At 54.0% G+C, this 23,272-nt stretch overlaps 3 protein-coding genes across 4 annotated transcripts; 1 reads left to right on the top strand and 2 right to left on the bottom strand.

Moving 5' to 3' along the window:
* Positions 1 to 46: 46 nt before the first annotated feature.
* Positions 47 to 2,803, bottom strand: GPX3 (glutathione peroxidase 3). The gene is made up of 5 exons (XM_021552106.3): positions 2,615 to 2,803; positions 1,460 to 1,613; positions 1,132 to 1,249; positions 873 to 972; positions 47 to 782 (listed from the first exon to the last, which is right to left on the bottom strand). The coding sequence occupies exons 1-5, from the start codon at positions 2,699 to 2,701 to the stop codon at positions 555 to 557; spliced, it is 687 nt and encodes a 228-aa protein (XP_021407781.2). The 5' UTR covers positions 2,702 to 2,803; the 3' UTR covers positions 47 to 554.
* A 4,531-nt stretch (positions 2,804 to 7,334) lies between these two features.
* Positions 7,335 to 9,163, bottom strand: SMIM3 (small integral membrane protein 3). The gene is made up of 2 exons (XM_021552218.3): positions 9,041 to 9,163; positions 7,335 to 8,325 (listed from the first exon to the last, which is right to left on the bottom strand). The coding sequence occupies exon 2, from the start codon at positions 8,322 to 8,324 to the stop codon at positions 8,145 to 8,147; it is 180 nt and encodes a 59-aa protein (XP_021407893.1). The 5' UTR covers position 8,325; positions 9,041 to 9,163; the 3' UTR covers positions 7,335 to 8,144.
* A 1,964-nt stretch (positions 9,164 to 11,127) lies between these two features.
* Positions 11,128 to 23,233, top strand: DCTN4 (dynactin subunit 4). 2 transcript variants are annotated; one of them, XM_021552193.3, is made up of 14 exons: positions 11,128 to 11,300; positions 12,574 to 12,644; positions 13,036 to 13,214; positions 14,079 to 14,122; positions 14,868 to 14,975; positions 15,559 to 15,579; positions 16,497 to 16,570; positions 16,911 to 17,023; positions 18,330 to 18,439; positions 19,413 to 19,486; positions 19,839 to 19,893; positions 20,366 to 20,473; positions 20,878 to 20,975; positions 21,146 to 23,233. In XM_021552193.3, the coding sequence occupies exons 1-14, from the start codon at positions 11,166 to 11,168 to the stop codon at positions 21,357 to 21,359; spliced, it is 1,404 nt and encodes a 467-aa protein (XP_021407868.1). In that variant the 5' UTR covers positions 11,128 to 11,165; the 3' UTR covers positions 21,360 to 23,233. The 2 variants fall into 2 exon arrangements, with proteins under 2 accessions (XP_021407868.1, XP_021407869.1); XM_021552194.3 differs by lacking the exon at positions 15,559 to 15,579.
* The last annotated feature ends 39 nt before the right edge of the window (positions 23,234 to 23,272 follow it).

The raw sequence follows: 23,272 nt of genomic DNA, 5'->3' as shown, positions 1-23,272 counted from the left end.
CTGTGCGCCCCACTCTGCCTCCCCTACCCCGGCCAACACGTGGTGCTGCACATTTGCAGAGCCTTTATTTGGTGTTTCTGTGGTGGGCGGTGAGGGGCCGGCCAGCCCCGACCAAGAGAGCAGCACATCTGTGTGCCAGGACCACGGGCAGCCTGAATGCACTGAAGAGCTGCTCCGTGCTCGGCACGGTCAGGCCAGGCCCGCCCCAGCCGGGGGCTTTCGGGCCAAGCCTTCATGGAGATGTGGTCTCCTCCAGGGACAGCCAGCCCCTGCATCCTCCCACTGCCCGGGATGGTGAAGAGAAGAGGGCAGGCTGGAGGCCAGGAGATGTCACCACCAGGGGTGGAGGTGGGACACAGGGATTTTGCAAGTACTGCCATCACTGAGGTCTCTGCCATGAGATACTCAGCCCAGCATCCTGACTGCAGGGTGCCAGAGACGGGAGCAATGGAGGGAACAGGGTGTGATTCCTGCTGCTGGGGAACATCTGGGGAAGGAATGGAATGGGAAGCAGCTGAGGGGGGTGCTGGCCCTCGTGCCAGCAGCCTGAGGCCCTACTGGTCCTGCTGTTCATCATGGTTCTGCTGCCGCCGCCTCAGGTAGCTCACGATGTTTTTCTTCACGACAGCAATGTTGGTGCGATGGTACCAGCGCATGATGGGCACACCCTCGGGGCTCACCAGGAACTTCTCGAAGTTCCACTTGATGTCATGGTTCCGCAGAGGCTCCCAGAAGAGCCTGTTGGGGTTCCCAAAGTCCTCCGCCACCGGGGGACAGGCGTTCTGCAATGAGGAGCCAATGCATCACTGCCATGCCCCTCCAAAAAGCAAACTGGGTCTGTCCCCCTTATCTCCTCTTGCCATAGCACCCACCTTCAGGAAGGTGAAGATCTTCTGCTCCTTGGCCCCGTTCACATCCCCTTTCTGGAATAGCTGGAAGTTGGGAACAAAGCCACCTCCTGGCCTGACGTACCTAGGAGAGGCAGGGAAACAGGATGTTGTGCAATGGACAGCTCTGGCTGCTTGCACAGGGGTGGTGGCTGAACCCCAAAACCCTTGTTTGGGTCCAGAGCCAGCAGCAGCTGCAGCCTCTGCTCCCACTGCTGGGGGAGAGGTGTCCCACAGTACTCACTTAAGGGCAGGGAGGATCTCTGAGTTCTGGCCGGGTTCCTGCTTCCCAAATTGGTTGGAGGGGAAACCAAGGACCACGAGCCCCTCATTTCTCAGCTCATCTTGTAGTGCATTCAGTTCTGCATTCAAGGAGAGCCAGAAGCAGGTTAGCAGAGGACTGGTCACACCTCTACACCTGCACTTACCATCCGGGACCATTCCAGTCAGGCCGGCCCCTGGGGAGCAGGCATTAACCCTTTCCCCAGCTCCCCAAAGCAGAACAGACCATGGGGCCGCACTCCTGGGCCCTGCCCTGATCCCGAGGTGCCCGTGCCCCACAGGACCCTTACCAACATACTGCAGGGTCAGGCCTCAGTATGTGGCTACGTTGACGAAGAGCACTGTCTTCCCCTTGTACCTCTCAAAGGGGATGTACTCATCCCCATCGATGGTCAGGGCCCCATAGCTGTAGATGGTGTCATTCACCGAGGGGTAGCAGTCCACCTGTGGGGCGAGGAGCATCCCATCAGCAGGCTGGGGGCTGCGAGCCCCCTGCTCCCCACGGCACGGGCAGCAGGGCAGAGGGGCCAGCCCTGCTGCGGGGAGCGCTGCCAGCGTTGTGTCCCCTGCCCTGAGCGCCGCTGGCAGCGGCTGCGCTCCGGCGTGCCAAGGCCGCGGTGGTGGCACAGGCTGGCTGGGGCGTGCGGATGCACAGGGGGCTGGCTGCAGCTGGGGGAATGTTCACCGAACAAGGCGAGTGGCTGCAAAACAGCCGGGCACGGGGGAGGCCAGCTCCAGAATCCCGAGGCTGTGGGCAAGTGAGCAGGACCCACCGCCCCTGGAAGCCCTGGGGGACAGGGGCAGGACAGGGGGCTCCGGGTGGGATGGGGAACGGGCTGGGAAGGGTCGAGCTGCAGCAGCCCCTGCATCCAGGGCCACAGGGGTTAACCAGAGGAGCCCACCTCCTGTCCCCACCGGGGTGCCCAGGCCCAGCCCAGTGCCACCGAGGGGCTATTTCGGGAGCTGGCAAGAGGTGAAATCACAGGGGTTGTACTCGAGGAATAAAGGCTCCTTGGGACTGTGGGGTCCCGGTGGCAAGGTGGGGACCCTGGCTGGGGGGTGACAGTGCCCCTGCCCGCTGGGCTGTGGGGACACGGTGGATTCCACGTTTTCCCGACATGGGGAAACCCACCCGGACATTGCAGAGGGAAAAGCCCCCGTGCTCTGCCCCTGGGGAGGTCACTTGGGGGACACATGGCTCTGTCCCCCTTTGTCCCCAACCCTAGGACAGCGATTCTTGGCCCTTGGCAAGAACCAACTCAGCAAATCTCCCCCGATCCAGGCACCGGGATTGTAGGGGGAAGGAGGGGGACTCTGGGGCCGCCGTGCCCCTCCCCTGCCCCGAGGAGTCCTGCAGAGAGCCTGGGGAACAGGCGCGTCCCCTGGGTGCCACACAGCCCCTAAACCCCCCTGGACGCCCCGTGGGGGTGTCCCCCTGCTCTTACCTTCTCCCTCTCCTCGCTTCGCCCCAGCTGGACGAGCCCAGCCAAGACAAGGGGCAAAACCCAGCTGCTGCGGGAGCAGCCCGCCATGGCGGGGCGCGGGGCGCGGGGTGCCAGCACCCCCTGGCAGCCCGGGCGAGCGGCCGGGACAAGCGCCGCTGTCGCTGCTGTCACCTCGGAGCCCGGCGGCCGGGAAATAGCTGCGGGGCTGCGAGGGGGGAGCCAATGGCCGGGGGGGGCCGGGCCGGGCCGCGTTAACCGTGTGGGCTCTGGGACGGACACACGGACAGACACCGCCCGGGGGTGGCACCGCGGGCTGGCGGGGACCGGGGCACCCGGGGGGACACGGGGCAGCGGCATGTGCCCAGGGTTTATGCAACGTGTTACCCGAGCCGGGATTAAACCGCAAGGTGGGGGGAGAGGTTTAGGGGGAAAGGGGGGACGGAGGTGGCGGTGGCGGGGTGCCCCATCCTGCGCAGGTCACCCAGCCAGGTGACATTTCCGCTCCAAGCGGGGTGCTGGCACCCGAGGAGCAGGGACAAACCCAGCAGCAGCCTCGGGGAGGCCGGGCTGGGGCTCGGTGGGTGCCCCCAATGGCTGCTCGGGCTGGGCTGGGGAAGGCTGATCCTGCTCCGCTCCTTTGTGCCCGGTAAAGGAAGGTGCTGCTAGAGGCAGCTCTGGAGGAGGATCCCTCCTGCCAGGGGCTGCTCTGCGGCTCGGGGGCTGTGGCACCACGGTGACCCTGCTGGGATCAAGGGCAGGGCACTGCAGGGTGTCCCATGGGGCAGGAGTTTCCACGGTCCTGTGTGCTTAGCCAAGGAATGTGAATATTTACCCTGGGCTGTCTCCAAGGAAAATATCGGTGGTGAGGTGTAAATTCCCTGAAATCTCCCCAGAAAATTATTCCGTGGGAGAGTTAACTGGCTGGAGGGGAGCTGGGGGAGTCGTGGTTTTGGGGTGAGGCTGGCCTGGGGTGGAGGACACTATGGGGTGGCAGTGGGTGAGCCCTGGGGGGACCATGAGTGCCAGCATGAAGTTTAGCTTTACTAGAAAGCAGTGTCAGCCCTGCCACGATACTGTCACTGAGCCAGCTGCTGGAGATGCCACCAAGGAAGGGGAGTGAGGCCACGGGTTAAGAGGAAGCTGGAACCAATCTCCCAGTCAGTGTTCTTCGCCAGAAGGAACACCACGTCCTGGGAAAGGCTGGTGTTGTGAGGCTCCAGCTGCAGCCTCAGCTGGCGTGGGAGGGCTGGGGTTGAGTCCATCTCCCAGGCACACAGGGAAGCCACAGAGCAGGGGAGCTGTGGGTTTCTCTGTCACTGGCAGCATTTCCCAAAGCTTTAAACCTGCACTGCTACTGTCCTGCCTAGACCCCAAGCAGTGTGGGGTGTTCCCCCAGGCCCAGGCAAACTCACAGGGTGCTCAGCCACTGCCTGGGGACTGCACAGAGCCCATCACAACATGCCAAGAACCAGGCCAGCCACAGGGGTGCTCCGGTTGACTCTCACAGATATGGCTGTGAGTGGCTCCTTGCCAAAACCTGTAGGAGCCAATACCCAGGATTTGACCCTCCCCACTTGCTTCCCAGGCTCTCGGGAGGTTTGAGGCCATTGGGGCTGCAACTCCTGGCTTGCACATCTCTGCATTCTGCCACCAACAAGGACCAGTGTGTGCCCAGTGCTGTGCTCCGCAACACAGCTCACACTTCAGAGCCTGACCAGGGCTTGAGCTGCCTCCTGCAACAGAGCTAGGACAGGCCTGGGGAGCTGCTCAGGACTCCGTTCCTTACCCTACTATTTCTCACCCACATCTAGTAATAGTGGTATGTGGCACAGTGTGGTTGTGTCCCTTCCACGTGTCCCTAATCCCTGCCACGAGCAGTGAAAGTCTGAGTCACTCCTGAACTCAGTTTTCCTAAAACCAAAACAAAAATAAGTGACAGTTTATCCAAGTCCTGCCTCCTTGGGTTGCAGTGCCAAATCAGCCCTGGTGGAGGCTGGGAATGGGGAAGGAGTTAATGAGACACAGGCAATGGACTCCCTCTCTGCCACTGACCTTCCATGGCATCCCGGGCATGTCACCCAGTGTTCCCAGCCTGCTGTGCCACGTCATGCTGGAGGCTGCATGGGAGGGCCAAGGGGGCCAGGGGTTCCACCAAGGCTCTGCTGCTCCACACTGCAGGATTGGGGTCCCCCACCCCAAAAAGCAGCTGAGCAGGGCGGGCTGACCCTCGCACGAACCGTCCTGCTCGGTTGTTTTTCCAGCAGAGCCGGACGGGAGCCAGCTCACGCCTGCAACAGATGTTTGGCAGCAGTCCGGGGCGGGAGGCCAGGCGCTTCCAGCTCCCTGGCCACCATGCTGCCACTGCCACCAGCCTCCCTGGCTGTCCCTGAGCCACATGCAGGGGCTGCAGAGACCTTGTGCCAGGCTGCAGGGCCCCAGCTGAGGAGAGGAAATGTGAAAGCAGTGGTGGGGACCATCCAGTGCTGCCTGCTGGGTTTATCCCAGAGCTGACTAAGAAGTATTTTCATGCAGAGGGACAGGGATGGTGCCAGCAGCGTGGCAGGGAGCTTGGGGAGCAGCAGGCAGCATTGCCCTGGCTAGCAGCAGTGCAGCTTCCCTCTGGCAGCCTGGCCTGGCATCAATCCCAGGGCAACCTCTGAACGTTTGTTCTAAGTGTGTGACGGAAGCAAAAGCATAGCAAGCTCTGCCAGGCAAGAGGCCCCAGCTCTTTGAGCACCAGGCTGCCAGCCTGCCCAGCCCTCACTGCTCTGCCCCAGCCCGTGTGCTCCCACACACTGCCTTGGTTCAGCAGCAGCCTCCCTGTTGGCCACGGTGCCCAGCACCCTTTGGAGTGGGGGTCCCTCTTCCCAAGTGCCCCTGCAGCCCCCTGGCTATGTGCTCTGCCCCCTCCAGCATTGCCATCCCTTCCTTTTCCAGGGGAAGATTTGCTCCCTGTAGAAATGCCCCTGGTCCATTGTCCCCCCTTCCCCCTGCAAAGGGAGGCTGCCCAGAAGCAAGGTGAGAGCCAGCATCGTGTGTCCCCTTCTCCCTTCTGCGACTGCCCCATCTGCCTCTCCCAGCAGCAGCCCCCACGGGCCAGCAGCCAGCTCCTGGCACATGCCAGCACCTCCAGGGAAGCATCCCAGTGGATGCTGAATCACTTCAGTGCCCGCATCACCCTGCCTGCTACAGCGTCACCGGAGCAGGACCCGCTTCTCAACAGAAAGGCATTTTTCCTTGGCAAAACTCCATGCAAACACTGCCTCCAAGTTCCAGCACTGTTCAGACACTGAAGCCAGGGCCACAGGGGGATTTGGTTATCTTGCTTCATCCTGGAGGAGGAATTTCTAACTTGACAGTGTTGAAAATCCAGTTTAAATTCATTCTCCACCATTTTAATGCTTTAAAAAATGTCGTGGCTTCCCTCTGCTTTACCACTGCTGCCATTTAGTTCCATGTTTGTTGTTGTTACGAGCAAATCCATCTTTCCAAGGCCTTTCCTGGAAATGTTTGCCACGGGTTTGAAACTTCCCAGTAAATTCATACCAAGAAAGGAAATCTCTCAATTCCCTCTGCTGCTCTTGACAAGGGGAAGGCAGGGGTGGGAACAGCAATCATGTATGGTTGTGTGGATAGGGGGAGAGGTTTTCCATGCTTTTCCTCCAAACCAGGCTTCCTTCCCAAACCACTCCAATGTTTGTGGCTTTTCCCCTATTCCTCTCATACCAAAGCTGCTCAGATCTAATTCCTGGTGCTGCTGGCCATCCCCACATAGTCCCCAGGGAAGCAGTGCTTGGGTGGAGCACGGGGGAGAGCAGAGCCAGGGCTGCTCCCACCCTGCACATTTGTAATGTCCTCCAGCTGCTGCTGCACCATGCCAGCAAGGGAGGGAGAGAGGAAGAAAAACAGGAAAATAACGCTGGTTATTTTCCTCAAACTCTGCAACTCGAGAGGGGAAGAGAGAGTTGACAACTCGAAACAGAAATATGTTTTTTGGCTGGGCAAGGAATAAGTGTCTGCTCCCTCCCAGCACAACCACAGCCAGTGGCTCCAGTGCAGGCACTTCTGCTCCCCAGGGTCTGCATCCTGGTGCTAGGCTCCTTTCCCAAGGTGGAAGGTGTTTGCCCAAGGTCCTGCTTCTCTGGAAACCTCCTGCCCCTCTGGCCCCACCACCCAGTGTAAACCAAATCTGGCTGCTGTGGATCAAGCCACACAGAGTTTCCAACACTGCAGGGCTGGTTGCTCTTTTCAGCACAGAAAATAGGATTTAAATAATTCCCACCAGCATCACCATAGTGTTTCCCACATCCTTCCTGATTCATGCTGCTCGTTTGTGACCTTCCTTGCTGTGAGTCACCAAGACGCCGCTGTTTCAGCTCCAGGGCTCCTGCCACACTGACCCAGCACAAGGCTGGTGTGAAGGAAGTGGTGCCTGTCACCCAAGTGGGAGAAAAACAGCCACAACCGTTGTCAGAAAGTCTTGAGGGATCCTTGCCACCCACTCTGTGCAGACTGAGGTTTGCCCTCCTGCAGCATGGGGCTGGGCTGGCAGTGAGCTTCCTGCTGGGCTCCAAGGCCGGGGAGAACCCCAGGGACCTTGAGGCAAGGCAGTGCAGGAGGTCAGGGCAGGGAGAGTTCCTGGAGAGGCTGCAAAGTATCTCAGATCCTGCAGAACCAGACACCACCTGTAGTGTGGACAGAGCTGCATGACACACTCACATAAAGGATAAAGTCCATTTATTTCATAACAAAGGGCAATACAACAGCTTACATGATCCCTTGCCACTGGCTGGGCACAAACCTGCTCCTCCTGCTTCACCTGCCCAGGTGAGGCATGCACAGACTCCCCAGCAAGGCTGGTGTGCTAGGAAACAGTGGGAGCTCTCACTGTCAGGAGTGGGGAGTGCAGACAGGAGGGCTGGCAGGAACTGCACACACTCCTCTGCCCCACAAGACCCAGAGGAGCCAAGAGCCCTGCAGGATTTTCCTACATTTCAGCAGATAATGGGTAGAGGAGAAGCTGGTGCCAGCTGCACGTCTGCTGTGCAGCCAGCACAAGCTTTGTCACTGATGCTTTTAGCCAAGCACTAAATGCATAACCAGAAGCCACATCCATCTTGCTTTGACTCTTTTTTCCCCAACCACCTTGACAGCTGGGACTCCAAAGAAGAGATAACTTTTTCAGGCATTTCCACTCCTTGCTGCTTGCCTGGGAGGAGACAGTGTCACCAGTGAAGGTGAGACCAGCCTGCCTCCCTCATGGGAGTGAGATATTTCCAGCTGGACATGTCCTCAAAGTCACACCTCTCCCCACTGCTGCCCACGCTGTCATTTCCCCCACAGTCCCTGAGCACTCAGTAGGCAAAATGAGCAGTGAGAGCCCGGTACAGGAGCAGGTCTGGGTGCTGGCCCAGCCCAGCTCCTGCCCAGGCTCCCCAGCTCTCAGGGTGCCCTGTCAAGGTGCCTGGCACAGGGTCCCATGGCTGTAGCCCCCAGCCCAGCGAGCTGGCCGTCCCCCAGTGCCCGTGGCTCACACGATGCCGTTGCGCGTGGGGTGTGTTCGGACTCGGTAGATGATGACGGCAGTGGCCGGGCACAGCACCAGCACTGTCATGATGAGGATGGTGGCCAGGATGATCAACACGATGACCCAGATATCCAGGATGTGCTTGGGGAGGTCGGTGGGACTCGTGAGGTGAGGGAGGTCCATCCTGCAAGGAAAAGGCAGAGGGGTGGTGGGGCAGCCCCCTCCATCCTTCCTAGTCCCCTGCTGCTCTCTCCAGGGACACCCCTGTGGCCAGGTCCAGCTTTCACCTTGGGCTCCTTCGAGAGCCTTTGGTAAAGGCTCCTTCAATTACCCGCAGGATTTACAGCATGCTTTAAAGGCACTGGATAAAAGCCCGGGGAAAAACTTCCCTATTAATTGCTACTGTTTGTTATAGGAACTGATAAAGGAAAGCCACGACCGGGTGGGTGTCCCGCTGGTCACTCCCCGGTCAATCATCACTGGGATGGGAAAATGGTGGGGACAGGTCAGCCGGGAGCCCCCTTGTTTCTGGGGAGCCTCGTGCGTGTCCCCCCACCCGCACCTCGTGCTGAGTCACGGAGTTATCCATCAGCTGAAAGGGACGGAGGGGCCGGGGAGCGGGGACCCCTCCCGGGGACCGTGGCTGTGGCCCCGTCCTGCCCGGCCCCTCGGGGCTGGGGGACACGAGGGGGAGAGGCGGCAGCTGCCCGTGCCCTGCATGCCCTGTCTGTGTCCTGTCTGTGCCCTGCATGCCCTGTCTGTTCTCTACCTGCCCTGCCTGTCCTGTGCGTGCCCTGCCTGCCCTGCCCGTGCCCTGCCTGTTCTCTGCCCGTGCCCTGCCTGTTCTCTGCCTGCCCTGCCCGTGCCCTGCCCGTGCCCACCTGCCCGCATCCCCTTACCTGCGGCGCTGCCAGGCTCCGGCACCCACTCCGAACCCGGCTCCGGCTGCAGCTCCTGCGAGGAGATCCCGCCGGGAGAGAAAGACTCCCGCCGGGAGAGAAAGACTCCGCCTGGCCCCGCCCGGCCCGCGGGGGACGGCAGGGGAGGAGAAGGAGGGGAAGGGGATAGGAGGAAGGGGAAGGAAGGAAGGAAACGCAAAGCACGGCAGGACGTTTTTTCTACAGCAGGAAAAAATAAGAACACGCTCCGTCTCATCCCACCCACAGTGGGGATCCGCTGGGAGAGTGCCTCTGGAGCTGAACCCGAAGGTCTCAGGGAGGAACCGTGGGGACATTTAACTTCACAGTCGTTAATAAAGGATTATTAACCACACTGTGACTCTCCTGCCTCAGCAGGGCTCACAGGCACCCACTTTGTCCCCGAGGCCCAGGGCAATAGCACCCCGAGCCTCCCCAGCCGCCCGCAGCGAGGTGCCCGCACTCCCCAGGGCTTCGGGCAGGGTGGTGTACAGAGACACGGGCAGAGAGCATCGCCAGGGAGGGGACAGAGCTCAGCCCGCCGGCTGGGAACGCTGTTTCTGCTGCTCAGTTGAATATTCCACTCCACTGGTGATGCTGAATGGCAAAAGCAAGATGGGATGCTCCGACTTTCCTTCTGGGATGCAAGCTCAGTGACAGTCACGGTGAGGGTGAGAGCCACACACTGCCTTTCACTCCTGCCTTTTCCCAGGGAAACCTGTTGGGTTTCAGGTGGTGATAAACCCTACCGCATGCTCTCCAAGCACCCCTGGCCTCCAGGCACCCTTGGGCATGCAGCTCTGCCGGGGGCAGTGCACAGGCAGCCTCCTCCCTGCCCTCCCAGCAGAGCTCCCCTCCAGCTGCTGCAGGAGGATAAAAACCGTGGGGTTTTTATCGTGAGCAGAGCAGCGGCACATCCTCATGGGCAGGGGTTTCCTGGGGAGCTGCAAGCGGCGGGCCGAGGGCAGGGACTGACTGCAGGCGCTGTGTGGGGATGGATCCCGGGCTGAGGATGGGGAATTCATGCCACAGGCCAGGCTGGCTCTGGTGCTTCTTTGGGCTCATCCAGCAGCAGACTGGCAGTGGTTTGCTGATGCCAGCTCTGCCCTCCTCACACACAGCAGAGAATCCACAGACCTCGTGCTTTCCTGCTGATCCCACACATGGGAATGTTCATTCTTCTCAGGACCCTTAGTGGACATGAGACTGAAGAGAAACCCCCTTTGGGGTGTGAAAAGATCACCCTCTCTGCTCTGCTCTGGTGAGACCCACCTGGAGCTGTGTCCAGCCGCAGTGTGAGAAGGACACGGAGCAGCTGGAGTGGCTCCAGAGGAGGCCATGGAGATGTCACGAGGGCTGAGCTCCCTGCTCTGGAGCCAGGCTGGGAAAACTGGGGATGTCTGCCTGGAGAAGGCTCCGGGAGACAGAGCCCCTTCCAGTGCCTGCAGGGGCTCCAGGAGAGCTGGGGAGGGACTTAGAACAGGGGCTCGGAGTGACGGGGTGAGATGGAACCGCTCCCCACTGCTACAGGGCAGGGACAGATGGGACACGGTGAATAAATCCTCTGCGAGGATGGCGAGCACGGGCACACAGCGGCTGTGCCCGCCGCCGCCCGGGCCGTGCCCAAGGCCGGGCTGGGCGGGCCCGGGCCCAGGGAACGCGCCGCTGCCACGGCACGGGCGGCACCGGGGGACACCGGGCGGGACCGGGCAACACTCGGTGACACCGGGCGGGACCGGGCAGCACTCGGTGGCACCGGGCAGCACTCCGTGACACCAGGCGAGACCGGGCAGCACTCGGTGGCACCAGGCAGCACTGGGTGACACCTGTCGGGACCGGGCAGCACTCGGTGGCACCGGGCGGGACCGGGCAGCACTCGGTGACACCAGGCGGGACCGGGCAGCACTCGGTGGCACCAGGCAGCACTGGGTGACACCTGTCGGGACCGGGCAGCACTCGGTGGCACCGGGCAGGACCGGGCAGCACTCGGTGGCACCGGGCGGGAGCGGGCGGGACTGAGGGGCCGGCCGGGCCGCAGGGCCACGTGACCGTGCCGGCGCGGTGACGTCAGGCGGCGGCGGCGCGGCGGAGCCCGCCCTCCGCCAAGATGGCGTCGCTGCTGCAGTCGGAGCGGGTGCTGTACCTGGTGCGCGGAGAGAAGGAGCTGCGGGCGCCGCTGCCGCAGCTGTACTTCTGCCGCTACTGCAGCGAGCTCCGCTCGCTCGAGTGCGTCTCGCACGAGGTAACGGCGGACCGGCCGCGCCGCGCCCGCGCACCGGGCGGCACCGGGCGGCCCCGGGCGGGACGGTGCTCTCTCTGCGCGCAGTGATTGGGTCGCTCTCCTGCCACTCACTCGCTTTCTGCTTTGCTATTGGTTGTTGGCGCGACTGGCGGGTGGGCGCAACGCTGCACGGGGCGCGGGGATTGGTGGTGAGTGACGGATGGGGCGGGACTGCGCGGTGGATTGGCTAAGCGGGCTGTCCGTCGGCGGAGCTCGGGCTGTGATTGGCTGGGGCGAGCGCACAGGGCGGATTCCCCTCATGAGGGACGAGCCCCCCAAAACGGGCCCGGCCGGGGCCGCGGGGACCCCTCACCCTCACGGGGACCCAGCCCTTGGGTCAAGACTCCCCCCCCCCACACCACACTCGTGCCCATCAGGCCCGGCCGTGGAGGGGCAAGGACCCCCCCCAAGACTCTCCCCCCTCCTCGATTTTTTTTTTTTTTTAATTTTTTTTTTTGTTTTTTTCTGTGGAGGGATTGTGTTTTTTGCAGCTGCGATTTCTGGAGGCGGAATTTGCTTCATAAATTGTCATAATAAAATCGCCAAGCCTGGTTTTGTGAAGCCTGGTAGAATTGAGAAATTGTGATAGATTTGGGAAGCCTTGAAAGAATGACTGTGCAGCCCAGATCTCAGAATCTCTCATGAAATGTTAAGGCCTCTGAAGAGTGGATTTGTGACCTGGCTGTATCTGTCACGCATTCGCTGTGGAGTGAGCAGTGTAGTCCTTGTGCGTGGCCATGCTTAATAATCAGTTTGAATTCCTCATCAGGAAAGGGCCCCAGTCTTGCTGCTGTCGTTTTAATTGACAAAATTCCCTGTGACAGCAGAGAAATACAAAGCATCTTCTGAAATACGCATGTATCTGACCTGTGTAACTGCAAGGACAGAATAAATTTAGGTGTAAATAAAAAATAAAATGTTAAAACTTTTGTTCAAGCTGAAAAATGAGATTCTGGTAACTGCTAAAGGTCAACACCCAGCTGATCTTTTCCCATTTACAAGGTGGAGTAATTTAATCCATTCTGACATAAGAAACCTTATAATTTATGTTATTAAAGATCAAAATCTGGCTGAGATGGGCTAAGGTTTTGCATACCAATAAACATCTCAAGCCTTCCCTGGTTTCACCCTGCTGTTGCAAGACACGAATCCTTGTTGTATCATGTGGCAGTTTGGGGCTTTTTGGACAAAGGTGTGCCAGATAATGTTTGTGATGTGGCTGTGTCTTCTTCAGGTTGACTCTCACTACTGCCCCAGCTGCCTGGAAAACATGCCTTCAGCTGAAGCCAAGCTGAAAAAGAACAGGTAAAATTGCTTTGGATTTTTTTTTTCCCCACCAAGGCTCCCTATTTAAAACAGTCCCTTCCCATGTCTGTCTGAAATTCTTCAAAAACTACATGGCTTCTTGTTGTGTTTGAGTCTAGTTTGGTGAGTAAGAGTCTTTCCATGATGTACCATGTGCTGTTCATGACTTTTGGGTGCATTTTTATGACTTGGGCTCATAATACAGATGTTTTTTAGTATCACATTACGTTTCTCACTGCTGACTCTGAATCCCCCAAGTTCCCGTGTCAGCTCGTTATCCCTAGTGCTGCTGCCTAGGAGTTGATGGTCTGTTGGTTTAGTGCTGATGTGGTAGCTGGGAGCATTTCTCTCAGCCTGGGACCCTTCTCAGGGCGCTGCCTTGTTGTTGCAGGTGTGCCAACTGCTTTGACTGCCCCTGCTGCATGCACACCCTCTCCACGCGCGCCACCAGCATCCCTGCGCCGCTGCCCGACGACCCGGCCAAGACCACCATGAAGAAAGCCTATTACCTGGCCTGCGGCTTCTGCCGCTGGACTTCCCGGGACGTGGGCATGGCAGACAAGTCTGTTGGTAAGGCACGGTTGAAAGACACACAGCTTGGTTACAGCACCAGCCCAGTTTGTGTTTTGAAGAGAATCCAGACTGTGCTGTAGACTTGGTTGGTGAGGATAGGAGTTGTAGTTGGAAATTCACAGGAAATCTCCTTGTTGCTGAAGACTCCTCTGAAGAGCTGAGCTGAGTTAGTGAAATGCGTGACCCACTTTCATGCCTGTGTTACCTGACTAGTGAGAAAACTGTCAAACTGTTTTAGTCAGTTAATCTTGTTTGTGTGCTTTCACAGGCTTTGAAGCTGCTCAGTCTGACAGCATAAACACCTAATTTATTTTCCATCACTTTTGTTCACTTAGACTTATTCCAGAGTTGCTAGTCAGTTTTTGAACTTGGCTTTACTCTTCACAAGAGCACTAGAACAAAGGTTTCATCTATTTTTTGGTATGTGAGATGTACAGAAAATATCTGTCAGGTGGGGCTGAGTAGGCCAAGTAGATCTGCTGACTTCCAGTGTTAATGTGACTTAAAATGGAGCTGAGGATGCAGAGACAGCAGCAGCCAGCAATAAGAGACACATATAAACACTTGTACCTGCTGCTGAAGTGACTCCTAGGTGCTGTCCTGAGTATCTCTCAAGCAACATTTGTTTAAAAACACAGTATAAAAGCTGTCAGAGCTCTTTCATTCCAAAACTGCCTGTGCAACTCTTTCAGAGGTTTATATTTGCACAGACATGAACTTAAACAATTGCAATGGTAGGTGTAGCAGTAGCAAAAATAGGGAATGTCATAATTTATAAATAACACCAAGATAGTTCAGTGTTGGGTGTGATTTCTGTGTGGCATCTCCTATGGACTTTGCTTTTTCTCTTCTCTTGTGCAGCAAGTGGCGGCTGGCAGGAGCCGGAGAATCCTCACACACAGAGGGTGAGTGAGGGGGAAAGCTGTGCTTGGGCTGAAATGCATCAGCCAGAAAGAACTGTTAGAGTGTCAGGCCCTCTCAATCACTTTTTCTGCATCTATATAATCCTTCAGATACCAGTTCCAGTTCCTAATCTGCACCTTGACTGAATTCAATGGAGGGAAGGCCTCTTAGAGGCTCCCCTGAGGATATCGCAGTATAAAATCTCCTTTTGAGAAGAAGCTCAGTTGAAACCAACCTATCTAATGGTGCTGTTAAGGTGAATGTGCTGCGTATGTATGTGAAAAGAGCTGTTTTCCAATCAAAAGTGTGTCCAGGATCTGGAAAACACAACTGCACCTTTAACACCCTTCCCTTTTACCCGTTAGGGCTCCACTCTAAATGTGACCAGCCTCGGGGAGGGGGAAAAGATGCTAAAGATGCTGTTTGCTCTGCCAGTCCAAATTACTCAGAGTTGGCCACATGACATTACTCTCTGCAGTCATGGCCAATTTGTGAATGAAGTCTCAGTTGCTGAATTGCAAACTGAGAATTGGACACTGCCCTTCAGCACACACCATTCCCAAGGAAGGGTCATTCTGTCACCCACAGTGTGAATTAAGACATGGTAAGGTACACAGGCTTCTTGAAGTACATCCTGCACAATACAGCTGGTACTAGGAGCAGAGTGAAACAAGTAGCAGGAACCCCAGCTAGTTCACAAGCAAATGCTGCAGCTGAGGTGACAGTGCTCCCTGTTCCTCCTTCCAGATTAACAAACTGGTTGAGTACTACCAGCAGCTGGCCCAGAAGGAGAAGATTGAGCGTGACAGGAAGAAGCTGGCGCGACGCCGCAACTACGTCCCGCTGGCCTTCTCGGTGAGCTGGTTGTACCATCCTCTCAGAGCAAGAAAAGTGATCCACAACAGCGTCAGCCCAGAAAATTAGATTGTTGGTAGCATGATAGGGCTGCCCAGCTTTGGCTAATTGAGGACAAGATGAAGAAAATGAAGCTTTCTTTAGGGATGAATACTCTAACACTCATTACTGTGTATTCCATTGCCTCTCTCTCTGATAGTCCTCCCCAGCAGTGCCAGAAGGTTTATACTTGCCATGCCTAGGAATATGTTCTCCAGCAGTGAAGTGCAGTGCAACTGCAGTCACAGTGCCAGTGGCAGCTCTTTCTCAGGACAGTTCATCCCACAGCTTAGTGACAGATAGATCAGCATGGTCTGACACTTCTCTGCATGAAATCTCTACTGAAGTTGACCTTAAGACTTGGTTGTGGCTTGAATGACTTGTTTATTGTACCTGGCAGGGAAATGCTCACTTTGTTTAGCTGGGTGACTGCATATGCTTGCTACTTCAATGAATTGTGCTTGCTCTGTGCCCTTGCTTGTGTCTTATGGCTGCATTTTTTGTCTCCGTTGCTACCTGCTGCTATTTTGGGGGCTCTCCACAGCAACACACTATACACGTAGTGGTAAGTCTTTTCACAGTTTCTGGTGTTAAAGCTCTCATGGTACCAACTGAAGGGGAGTAACAGATCCTACACCAGGCTTCGGGGCCTTTGACTTAGGTGTGCCTAGAACAAACAGAGGTGAAGGCCAACTCTTCGGAGGATAACATTTGTTACAAAAAATATTTTGTGTTAGTTTATAAACAGAGCGGTGTCTTTGAGAAGTAATGTAACCTGAAATGCAGTCCTTCACCAAGCTTGGCTGAAACACAGCTGTCTGCTTGGTCAAGGCAAGTGCCACTAACAAGAATCATCTCATTCTTGAAAAATCACCAGAGATAGGCTGATGCTCACATTTCTCGTTTGGTGAGAATTTAGGTTTTGAGCCCTGCCCAGAAGGAAGATGTCTGCCTCCAAGCACCCTGGGTACAGCTCAGCTGTGGAAAGCTGAGGAGTAGCTCAGCTATTGCTGGTGAGAGAGACTTGTAGGTAATGAGGCTTGTAGGAGTCTGAGCCTTTCAGCTGCTTCAAGTAGTGCTACAGAGCCTTTCAGACAGATGCATAACCACATCAACCCACTTTTTTTGGCAGCTGAGCTCTCATTCTACACTACTTGACATGGAGTTGCTCTGAAGAGAATATCCAGGGAAGATGTGTCAGTAGTGCAGGCTGGTGATTTCAGGACGGAGCAAAAAGTTTTATAAGCAGTAGCCACACACATCTGTCTTTCCCCATCTGCAGTGCAGTGGGAATTACTTTCTCCTTGCTAACAGTTTAAGCAGAAGAATGTATCTTAGGAAGCATTGAATACCTTCTCCTTTTTGCTTTCCTTTGCTTGTACCCCCATGCTTGTCATGCAGCTCATAGGATGAGTTTGCTGCAGGTCTTTGTGTCCCATCAGGAGGCAGACCTGAGGGTGGCAGTTCCTTTTTTCCTTGCAGGACAAATACAGCCTTGGAACGAGGCTTCAGCGCCAGAGGCCCGGAACTCCCATCAGTGCCCTCGCTGGACTCTCGTGAGTCTCAGGGGTGGGGTTGGTTACCTTTGGGGGAGCATTGGAGGTGTAGGCAAGAGAGGAGTAAAGCAACTCTTGAAAGATGATAGACAATTAGCAGATAGCAGTGGGAGGAGATTTCCCCTTTTGAGCACTGGAGAGGTGTCAGGTCCTCAGGCATCTGTCTGCAGCAGCTCCAGATGTTCTGCTTTCTCCCAAGAGGAACAAGGGACTGCTCACACCCTTGTTGTAATTATTGTTGTGCAATCTCAGCTCTTGCTGCCTTCTGTGCTATAATGCAGTTGCTGTCAGAGCACACGTGCCCTATTTCATGACTGAGTTGCCCCTTATTTTGCTTTAGGCTGAAAGAAGGAGAAGACCAGAAGGAGATCAAGATTGAGCCAGCTGATGCAGTGGAAGAAGTGGAGCCTCTTCCTGAGGATTACTACACAAGACCAATCAATCTGACAGAAGGTAAAACCTTAGTATTCTGTCACTTTTTTGCCTTACATTTTGTAACATGGGCATTGCCTACAAGTTTGTGGTGTTCCTCATGACCCAAGTTCCTGGTCATTTTTGTGCTGGGATTGAAATACTGGGAAATATTTGACTTTTTAAATGGTAACTTTGAATGCAGCCTCACCTTCATGGTGTACATGGAAAGAAGTCATGTTGTGCATGGCTTCAGAGCCAGAAGGCCTGAAGGGTTATTTCATTTTCTTGCTGGCCTTAATTTCCTTGTATATAAGGCATCAATTTTTGGATGAAGAAAAAAGCTGATGTCCTTTTTCAAATAATAGCAGGAAATAAGGAAATAGCAGCTGCTGGGGATCTGGAACCAAAAGTGGGCTGTTGAGCAACAGTTACGCATTGCTTTGACATCAGCTTGGAAAAGCCTGTGTACACTTGCCAGTTCTTCAGCTGACTCATAAATTTAATCCACAAATACTGTAAATTGATTAGTAAGACTTGGTGTGAACAGGATAGACCAGCAGGTACAGGAATAATGTGGGCTTCCAGCTGAGGTAGCTCCAAGTGGAACGGATGATGTTGATAGTTCTGCAGACCTACGAAGTCTGCCAGTATCAATTGGTTCATGAAAGGTTTATGGAAAGGGGTAGATCTTCTTGGTCTCCCTTCCTCATGAGGCTGCTGGCATTGTGAGTTTGATGCTGGTGAAAAAGACCTGGTTCCTTACAGTGAGGGAAAGGCTGCCACGTAGCTCACTTGCCTTGTAGGTACTTGTTCAGTGAGGAGCTGCATTTTGAGAGAAACCTATGGGAGGTTTTGGCTGCTGGGAGTTTCTTGCTTTGGGAACTATGTTTTGTCTAATTCTACATGTGAGTCTGAGTTACGCAAACTCCTTGTTATGAAGCTGTGTATTGTACTCATGCAGCACCCAGCTGTGAGGGTAACAAAGCTGTGAAACTCATTTGCTGTGGTGAGGGAAAGAACTATGTTCTAGATGATGAGAAAACTCTTGTTTCCATCCCAGCACAGCTGTGAAGAAAGATGTGGGTCCCTTGTTTCTCCTGGGCTAGCACTGATGTTGTTCTCATGTAACTGTTCCCAGTCAGGACAGCTTTACTCAGCTTTTGCCTGTCTATTTATTTCTAGAAATGTGATGTTGCCAGTGGCTTCTGAATTACGAGATGCAGGTGAAATTAAGTGTCTTAGAGATGGTGGCAGATCTCCACACAGTGTGAGGTGCATATGTAGAATCCAGGTCGAGTTTCAGTTCCTGAGACGTTTCTTTGTCTTCTTTCTGTTGTGCTCCCAGTGACAACTCTGCGCCAGCGCCTGCTGCAGCCTGACTTCCAGCCCATCTGTGCTTCCCAGCTCTACCCACGTCACAAGCACCTCCTGATCAAACGCTCGCTGCGCTGCCGGGTAGGGAATTCCATCCAGAGAAGTGCCTTTTCCAGGCTCGCAGCACTTGGGTGCTGGGAAATGGGATGTGTTTCTCTTTTAAAAGAAATGGCTCAAATGCTTCAGGTTGTTGAAAGTTCTCAGCCAAGTTAGTGGTAGCAGCACTAAGAGGGTGAGGGAGGTTATCATGTCTCTAGTGTGATGACAGTTGTGAAAGGGGGTCAATACTGTCAAATATGCGTAAAGATACAAAGGTGGGTTGTGCTAGTGCTCTGCCTAGCCGAGAGGCAAAGAGGACTGCCAGTACAGTTGAAATAAAACAAATGTTGCTGTTACTAAGCACGAAAGTCAACAAACAAAATATTAGGGAGAGGCAGTGCAGAATACTGAAGATGTCACTAGAGTGAAGGAAGGAAGAGGCTATTTCAGAGAAGCAAAGCAGAGATCTGGGAAATGAAGAGAAGCAAGAGTTAAATCCAAGTTCTGCTGTTGGCTTTCTGCATGGACCTTACTACATGATTTGTTTTCTCAGTCATACAAGGATATTTATTTATCTGGTCCCTAAAGTAATAGGGCAATATTATTGTAAGTATTTAAGATGCAGGATGCTTAACAAATGCATAGTATTTTCTCAGAAATAAGTAATGTCAGACTGATCCTGTGTTTGAAGAGTAGCCTATGAGGAGATCATAGGGTCTAGCTGCTTCATTTTTTTAATGGATTCTGGAGTATAGTTATTTGTGCTGCAGTCAGTGTCCAGCTGTTTTCAAGACTGTTCCAACTCTTGTGTTTCTGAGGTTGTGCTGGTAGTGCTGGATATGGCATTTTGGAGTATCAACAGCTGAACACACTGGACATGCACCCCAGATAGTTTTTATCTGCTGTGCTGGAGGCTGTAATATAATGGCTAGTGACACAGCACTTGTGGCTCTGATTCTGCAGTGTGTGACTGCACATTGTCTTTTGGTGCTGACTTTAATACCTTTCTCTCTAGAAATGTGAACATAACCTGAGCAAACCAGAATTCAATCCAACATCTATCAAATTCAAGATCCAGCTGGTTGCTGTGTAAGTAGGAAATGGGGGCTGGGGACAGCAACTCCCTGCTTATGCTTAGTTAATGCCTTCTATTTAAATTTCCTTTGACCTCTTGTGGGATTGTATCATCCCTTAGGATCATGTAATCACCTTTTTTAATTATATTTAGCTTATCTGTAATAGGCTGGCTTGCTGATCTACTGAAGATTTCAGCAGTTTGACAAAAATACTGCATGCTGTGCCAGCCGCAGACTGTAGGAGGGTTTTGTAGGATTAGGGTTATGCTGCAAAATGACCCTTCATTTTTCCTTTTAGGAAAGCTCTAATAGCTTTACAGACAGCAGCAGAGTCCCTCACAGTCATTTGCTCTGTTATTTTGTAGTAACTACATCCCTGAAGTGAGAATCATGTCTATTCCCAACCTGCGCTACATGAAGGTCAGTAGCTTTTCCAGAAGTGTCTTAGGCTGAGACATAGCCAGGAGCTGTGAATGTGGGAATCTTTTAGGAAGATGACATGGTGTGATGATTGTTCCCTGAGGGCTCCACTCACTCCATTTAGAGGGTACAGGGTTTAAGGGAGTGGCCAGAGTAACACTGTATGTACTTGTCACTGCAGCAGTAGATTGCTGTGCAGTGTGACATCATCACTTGCCAATGTCTGAAGAATAAAAGGTGTGGAACTGAGATTTCAGCTAGACTCCCAAAATACATATTTCTTATATTAATTAAGAGTTTTGCATAGCATTGGTGCCTGTTTTATGAACAGGGGGTAGTCTCTGTCCATCCATTGAGAGGATGTGATGCAGTTTTTGAATGTGTTGATGAGTCAGAGAAGATGGAGATGCTTACAGTAACAATGAATTTTCATACAATTGCTTCTTGAACTTTGATTCCTGAATCTCCTCAGGAGAGCCAAGTCCTTCTGACTCTGACTAATCCCGTGGAGAACGTCACACATGTCACATTGCTGGAGTGTGAGGAGGGAGACCCTGATAACATCAACAGCACTGCCAAGGTATTGATTGTACCCTCCTGCTGGGTAAGTCCAAGCCTCTTCCAGGGTTTGCCACTCCCATTTGTCCTTCCACAGGACACACTTTTCATATGTCCTTCAGCCCCTGCTAACTGTGCTGCCTTTCCCTCCTTGGAGCTTAAATGACTGTCACAATTGTGACAGCAGCTCATTAAGTATTTTGAAATTGTGTCAGTTTGTTGATACCTAAAACCGAAGGGAGAAATTTATTATTTCACTGTCAGGATGGTAATCAAGCGGTCCTGAAGCAGGGAAAAGCTGAGGATGAATCACTTTTCTGTTAAACCACAGTGAAGCAGAACTCAGAAGAGAAGAGCCCTCTCCTGCTTGCAGTGCAGCTGATTATCAGTGCTGAAAGGCTTCTTTCTCTCCATGCTCTGTTTCAGGTGGCAGTTCCTCCCAAGGAGCTTATTCTGGCTGGCAAAGATGCTGCAGCAGAGTATGATGAGCTGGCAGAGCCTCAAGACTTCCAGGATGACCCTGAGTGAGTGTCCCGTGGGGATCCTCTCCCTTAAAAACTTGTCTCTTTGAGTAACTCCCTCTCCTCCTGTGTGCCTTCAGTGTGGTTTGAGTTCCTTTGAGAGCATTGTTCTGCTTAGAACAATGCTTTGAGAACTTGGCTGACCCAGTGTTCCTGTGTGTTCTGCCTTGCAGCGTTATTGCCTTTAGGAAAGCCAATAAAGTGGGAGTTTTCATCAAGGTCACCCCACAGAAAGAAGAGGGTGAAGTGACCGTGAGTTTCAAGATGAAGCACGAGTTCAAAAACCTCACTGCTCCCATCCGGCCCAACGAGGATGGTGACCACACGTCGGAGGTGATCTGGCTCACCCATCACGTGGAGCTCAGCCTCGGCCCCGTGCTCCCGTAGCGGCTCCCAGCGCTCGCTCCCGACGGCTGGATGGACTGGCACCCGGAGAAAGCACCTGGTGGAAGGTTCTGCCAGAGCTCCTTTGTGATGTGTGGGTGTGCCACGGGCCCGGCCAGCTGCCAGGAGGGGGCTGAGGCTGCCGTGGTTTGGGCTGGTTTGTTTTCTCTCCCCTTGTCGTAGTGCCCACTAACCACCACTCCACTTCCCCTCACTGCCACAGGCTAGAGTAACTTGCAGCACGTCTTAGAGCACAGAAGATCTTCCTCAACAGATGATTAGGGCTGAATTTGGATTTAGCAGCAGAAAAGAACCCATACTGTTTTTTTTCCCCGTATCAGCCCACAAAGCTGATGTTACATACCCAATGAACAGCTTCTCTTTCACAAAGGGCAATGCCCTGACCAAACAAACAGTTTAAGGAGTGTCCCTGCCTTCTGCATTCTGGCAAGTTACTGCCAGCAGCATGATCTTTTCTCTTGGTTTTCTGCTCTGTCATAGAATACCTCAACTGTGGGGGCTGGGCCATAGGGCCCTACCCCTCTGGCCTATGTAGCTTGCTTAGCCAAGGTGATAGAGGTTTTTTCACAAAGGAGTTGATCAGTTTGCCTTTAAACTTTAAACATAGTGTACTGTAGTGTTCATGGATCTGACTGGCAACCAAGCCCACCATCAGACCGCTGCATCTCAGCTGGATGTGCACAGGATGTGCTGAAAGCTGGGAATTCAGGTTCTGCTGCAGCTCTTGACTGAGGCAGGAATGCTCTGGAGAAGCAGGGATGCTCCAGAGAGGCTCCCTGGCAGAGCTCAGCTCAGTAAATGTTGTGTTGCTAGGGGTTGTAGCAATGAGGTTATGAAACGTGAAGCGTTAAGATTAGTTCTGGTAATTATAAAGCTACAGCAGTGATTTGGGTTGTAATCTTTGTTTTTCCAGTTAGGGCGGGTGGGAGGGAGGTGTAAAGGTGGAAACTCATTATATGTTAACTACACACACTGTACCAGAAGGTCATGTACCCCAGGGTATAATTTGGCTGCAGTCCAAGCTAAAATGAGTGATTAAGAGCTGTGTATCCAGGAGACTGGCTTACCAAGAAGTGCATGGCTGGTGCAGGCAGGTGAGATGGCTCTTCCTGCAGAGCATTCCCACTTCAGACGTTGACCTTTGTTAAACATTTCTGAGGGGCTTTGATGTGCTGCTGTGCTGGGAAAGGCTTGAATACCAGCCAGCCACGGCCGTGTCATGATGCTTGTACCATGGCTCTGGCAGCCTGCATCTGCGAATCCTCTGCGTGGAGGGGCAGGATGAGGCTGCCTGCTCTCTGGGGGGGTGGTGCAGCACCCCAAAACATCTCCCCTAGCAAAGGAACCTGCTGTGGTGTGCTGGAGGGGCTCACAGCTCACAGGCCTGGTCCCACAGCGGGTCTCTGCAGAGAGGCATCAGTTTACAGCTCTGTGTAGGTGACACACAGATGTACAGCATGAGTTAGAGACTTGTAGTTAGTAGTTAATGTGTAGTGCTTGTGCCTGCTGCGGCTTTCCCTGTCTAGATAACAAAGCACTTCACCTCTGTCCACAACTTCTGTTCAGTAGCCAAAACAGCTGCTGCACTTGCCACCACAGAAAGACCTCCCAGGAGCCAAGCCTAGAGCTGTGCCTGGGGCTGGGGTTTGCTGCAGGCAGTGACCTGCGCCCTTCTCGCTGCAAACAAAAGGTGCATTGGGCTGTGTCGCTCTGACAGCTGGGCGAGCTCTTCTCTCCTAGGCCATAGGAAAGGCATTGGCGTCTCCCTGCGTCTGTCCCTGCTCCGCCACAGGCGCCTGTTGCCTGATGCTTGACGTCGTGTAGTGACCTTCAATAAACCACACGTGGCTCTTGGATTCTTTGCGCTGGCTTTTATTCCAAAATCATAATTATTT

Source organism: Lonchura striata, chromosome 13 (assembly GCF_050655825.1).
Source record: "Lonchura striata isolate lonStrDom1 chromosome 13, ASM5065582v1, whole genome shotgun sequence".
Lineage (NCBI taxonomy): Eukaryota > Metazoa > Chordata > Aves > Passeriformes > Estrildidae > Lonchura > Lonchura striata.
Note: the sequence above shows the minus strand (reverse complement) of the source record. Positions and strands in the feature narration are given on the sequence as shown.

Bases quoted from the DNA above. Each gene is read 5' to 3' on its own strand.
- DCTN4 (XM_021552193.3), top strand. From the start codon at position 11,166: ATGGCGTCGCTGCTGCAGTCGGAGCGGGTGCTGTACCTGGTGCGCGGA. The intron at 17,024-18,329 runs GTAAAACCTTAG...TTGTGCTCCCAG, and splicing joins ACCAATCAATCTGACAGAAG to TGACAACTCTGCGCCAGCGC. The intron at 18,440-19,412 runs GTAGGGAATTCC...CTTTCTCTCTAG, and splicing joins AACGCTCGCTGCGCTGCCGG to AAATGTGAACATAACCTGAG.
- SMIM3 (XM_021552218.3), bottom strand. From the start codon at position 8,324: ATGGACCTCCCTCACCTCACGAGTCCCACCGACCTCCCCAAGCACATC.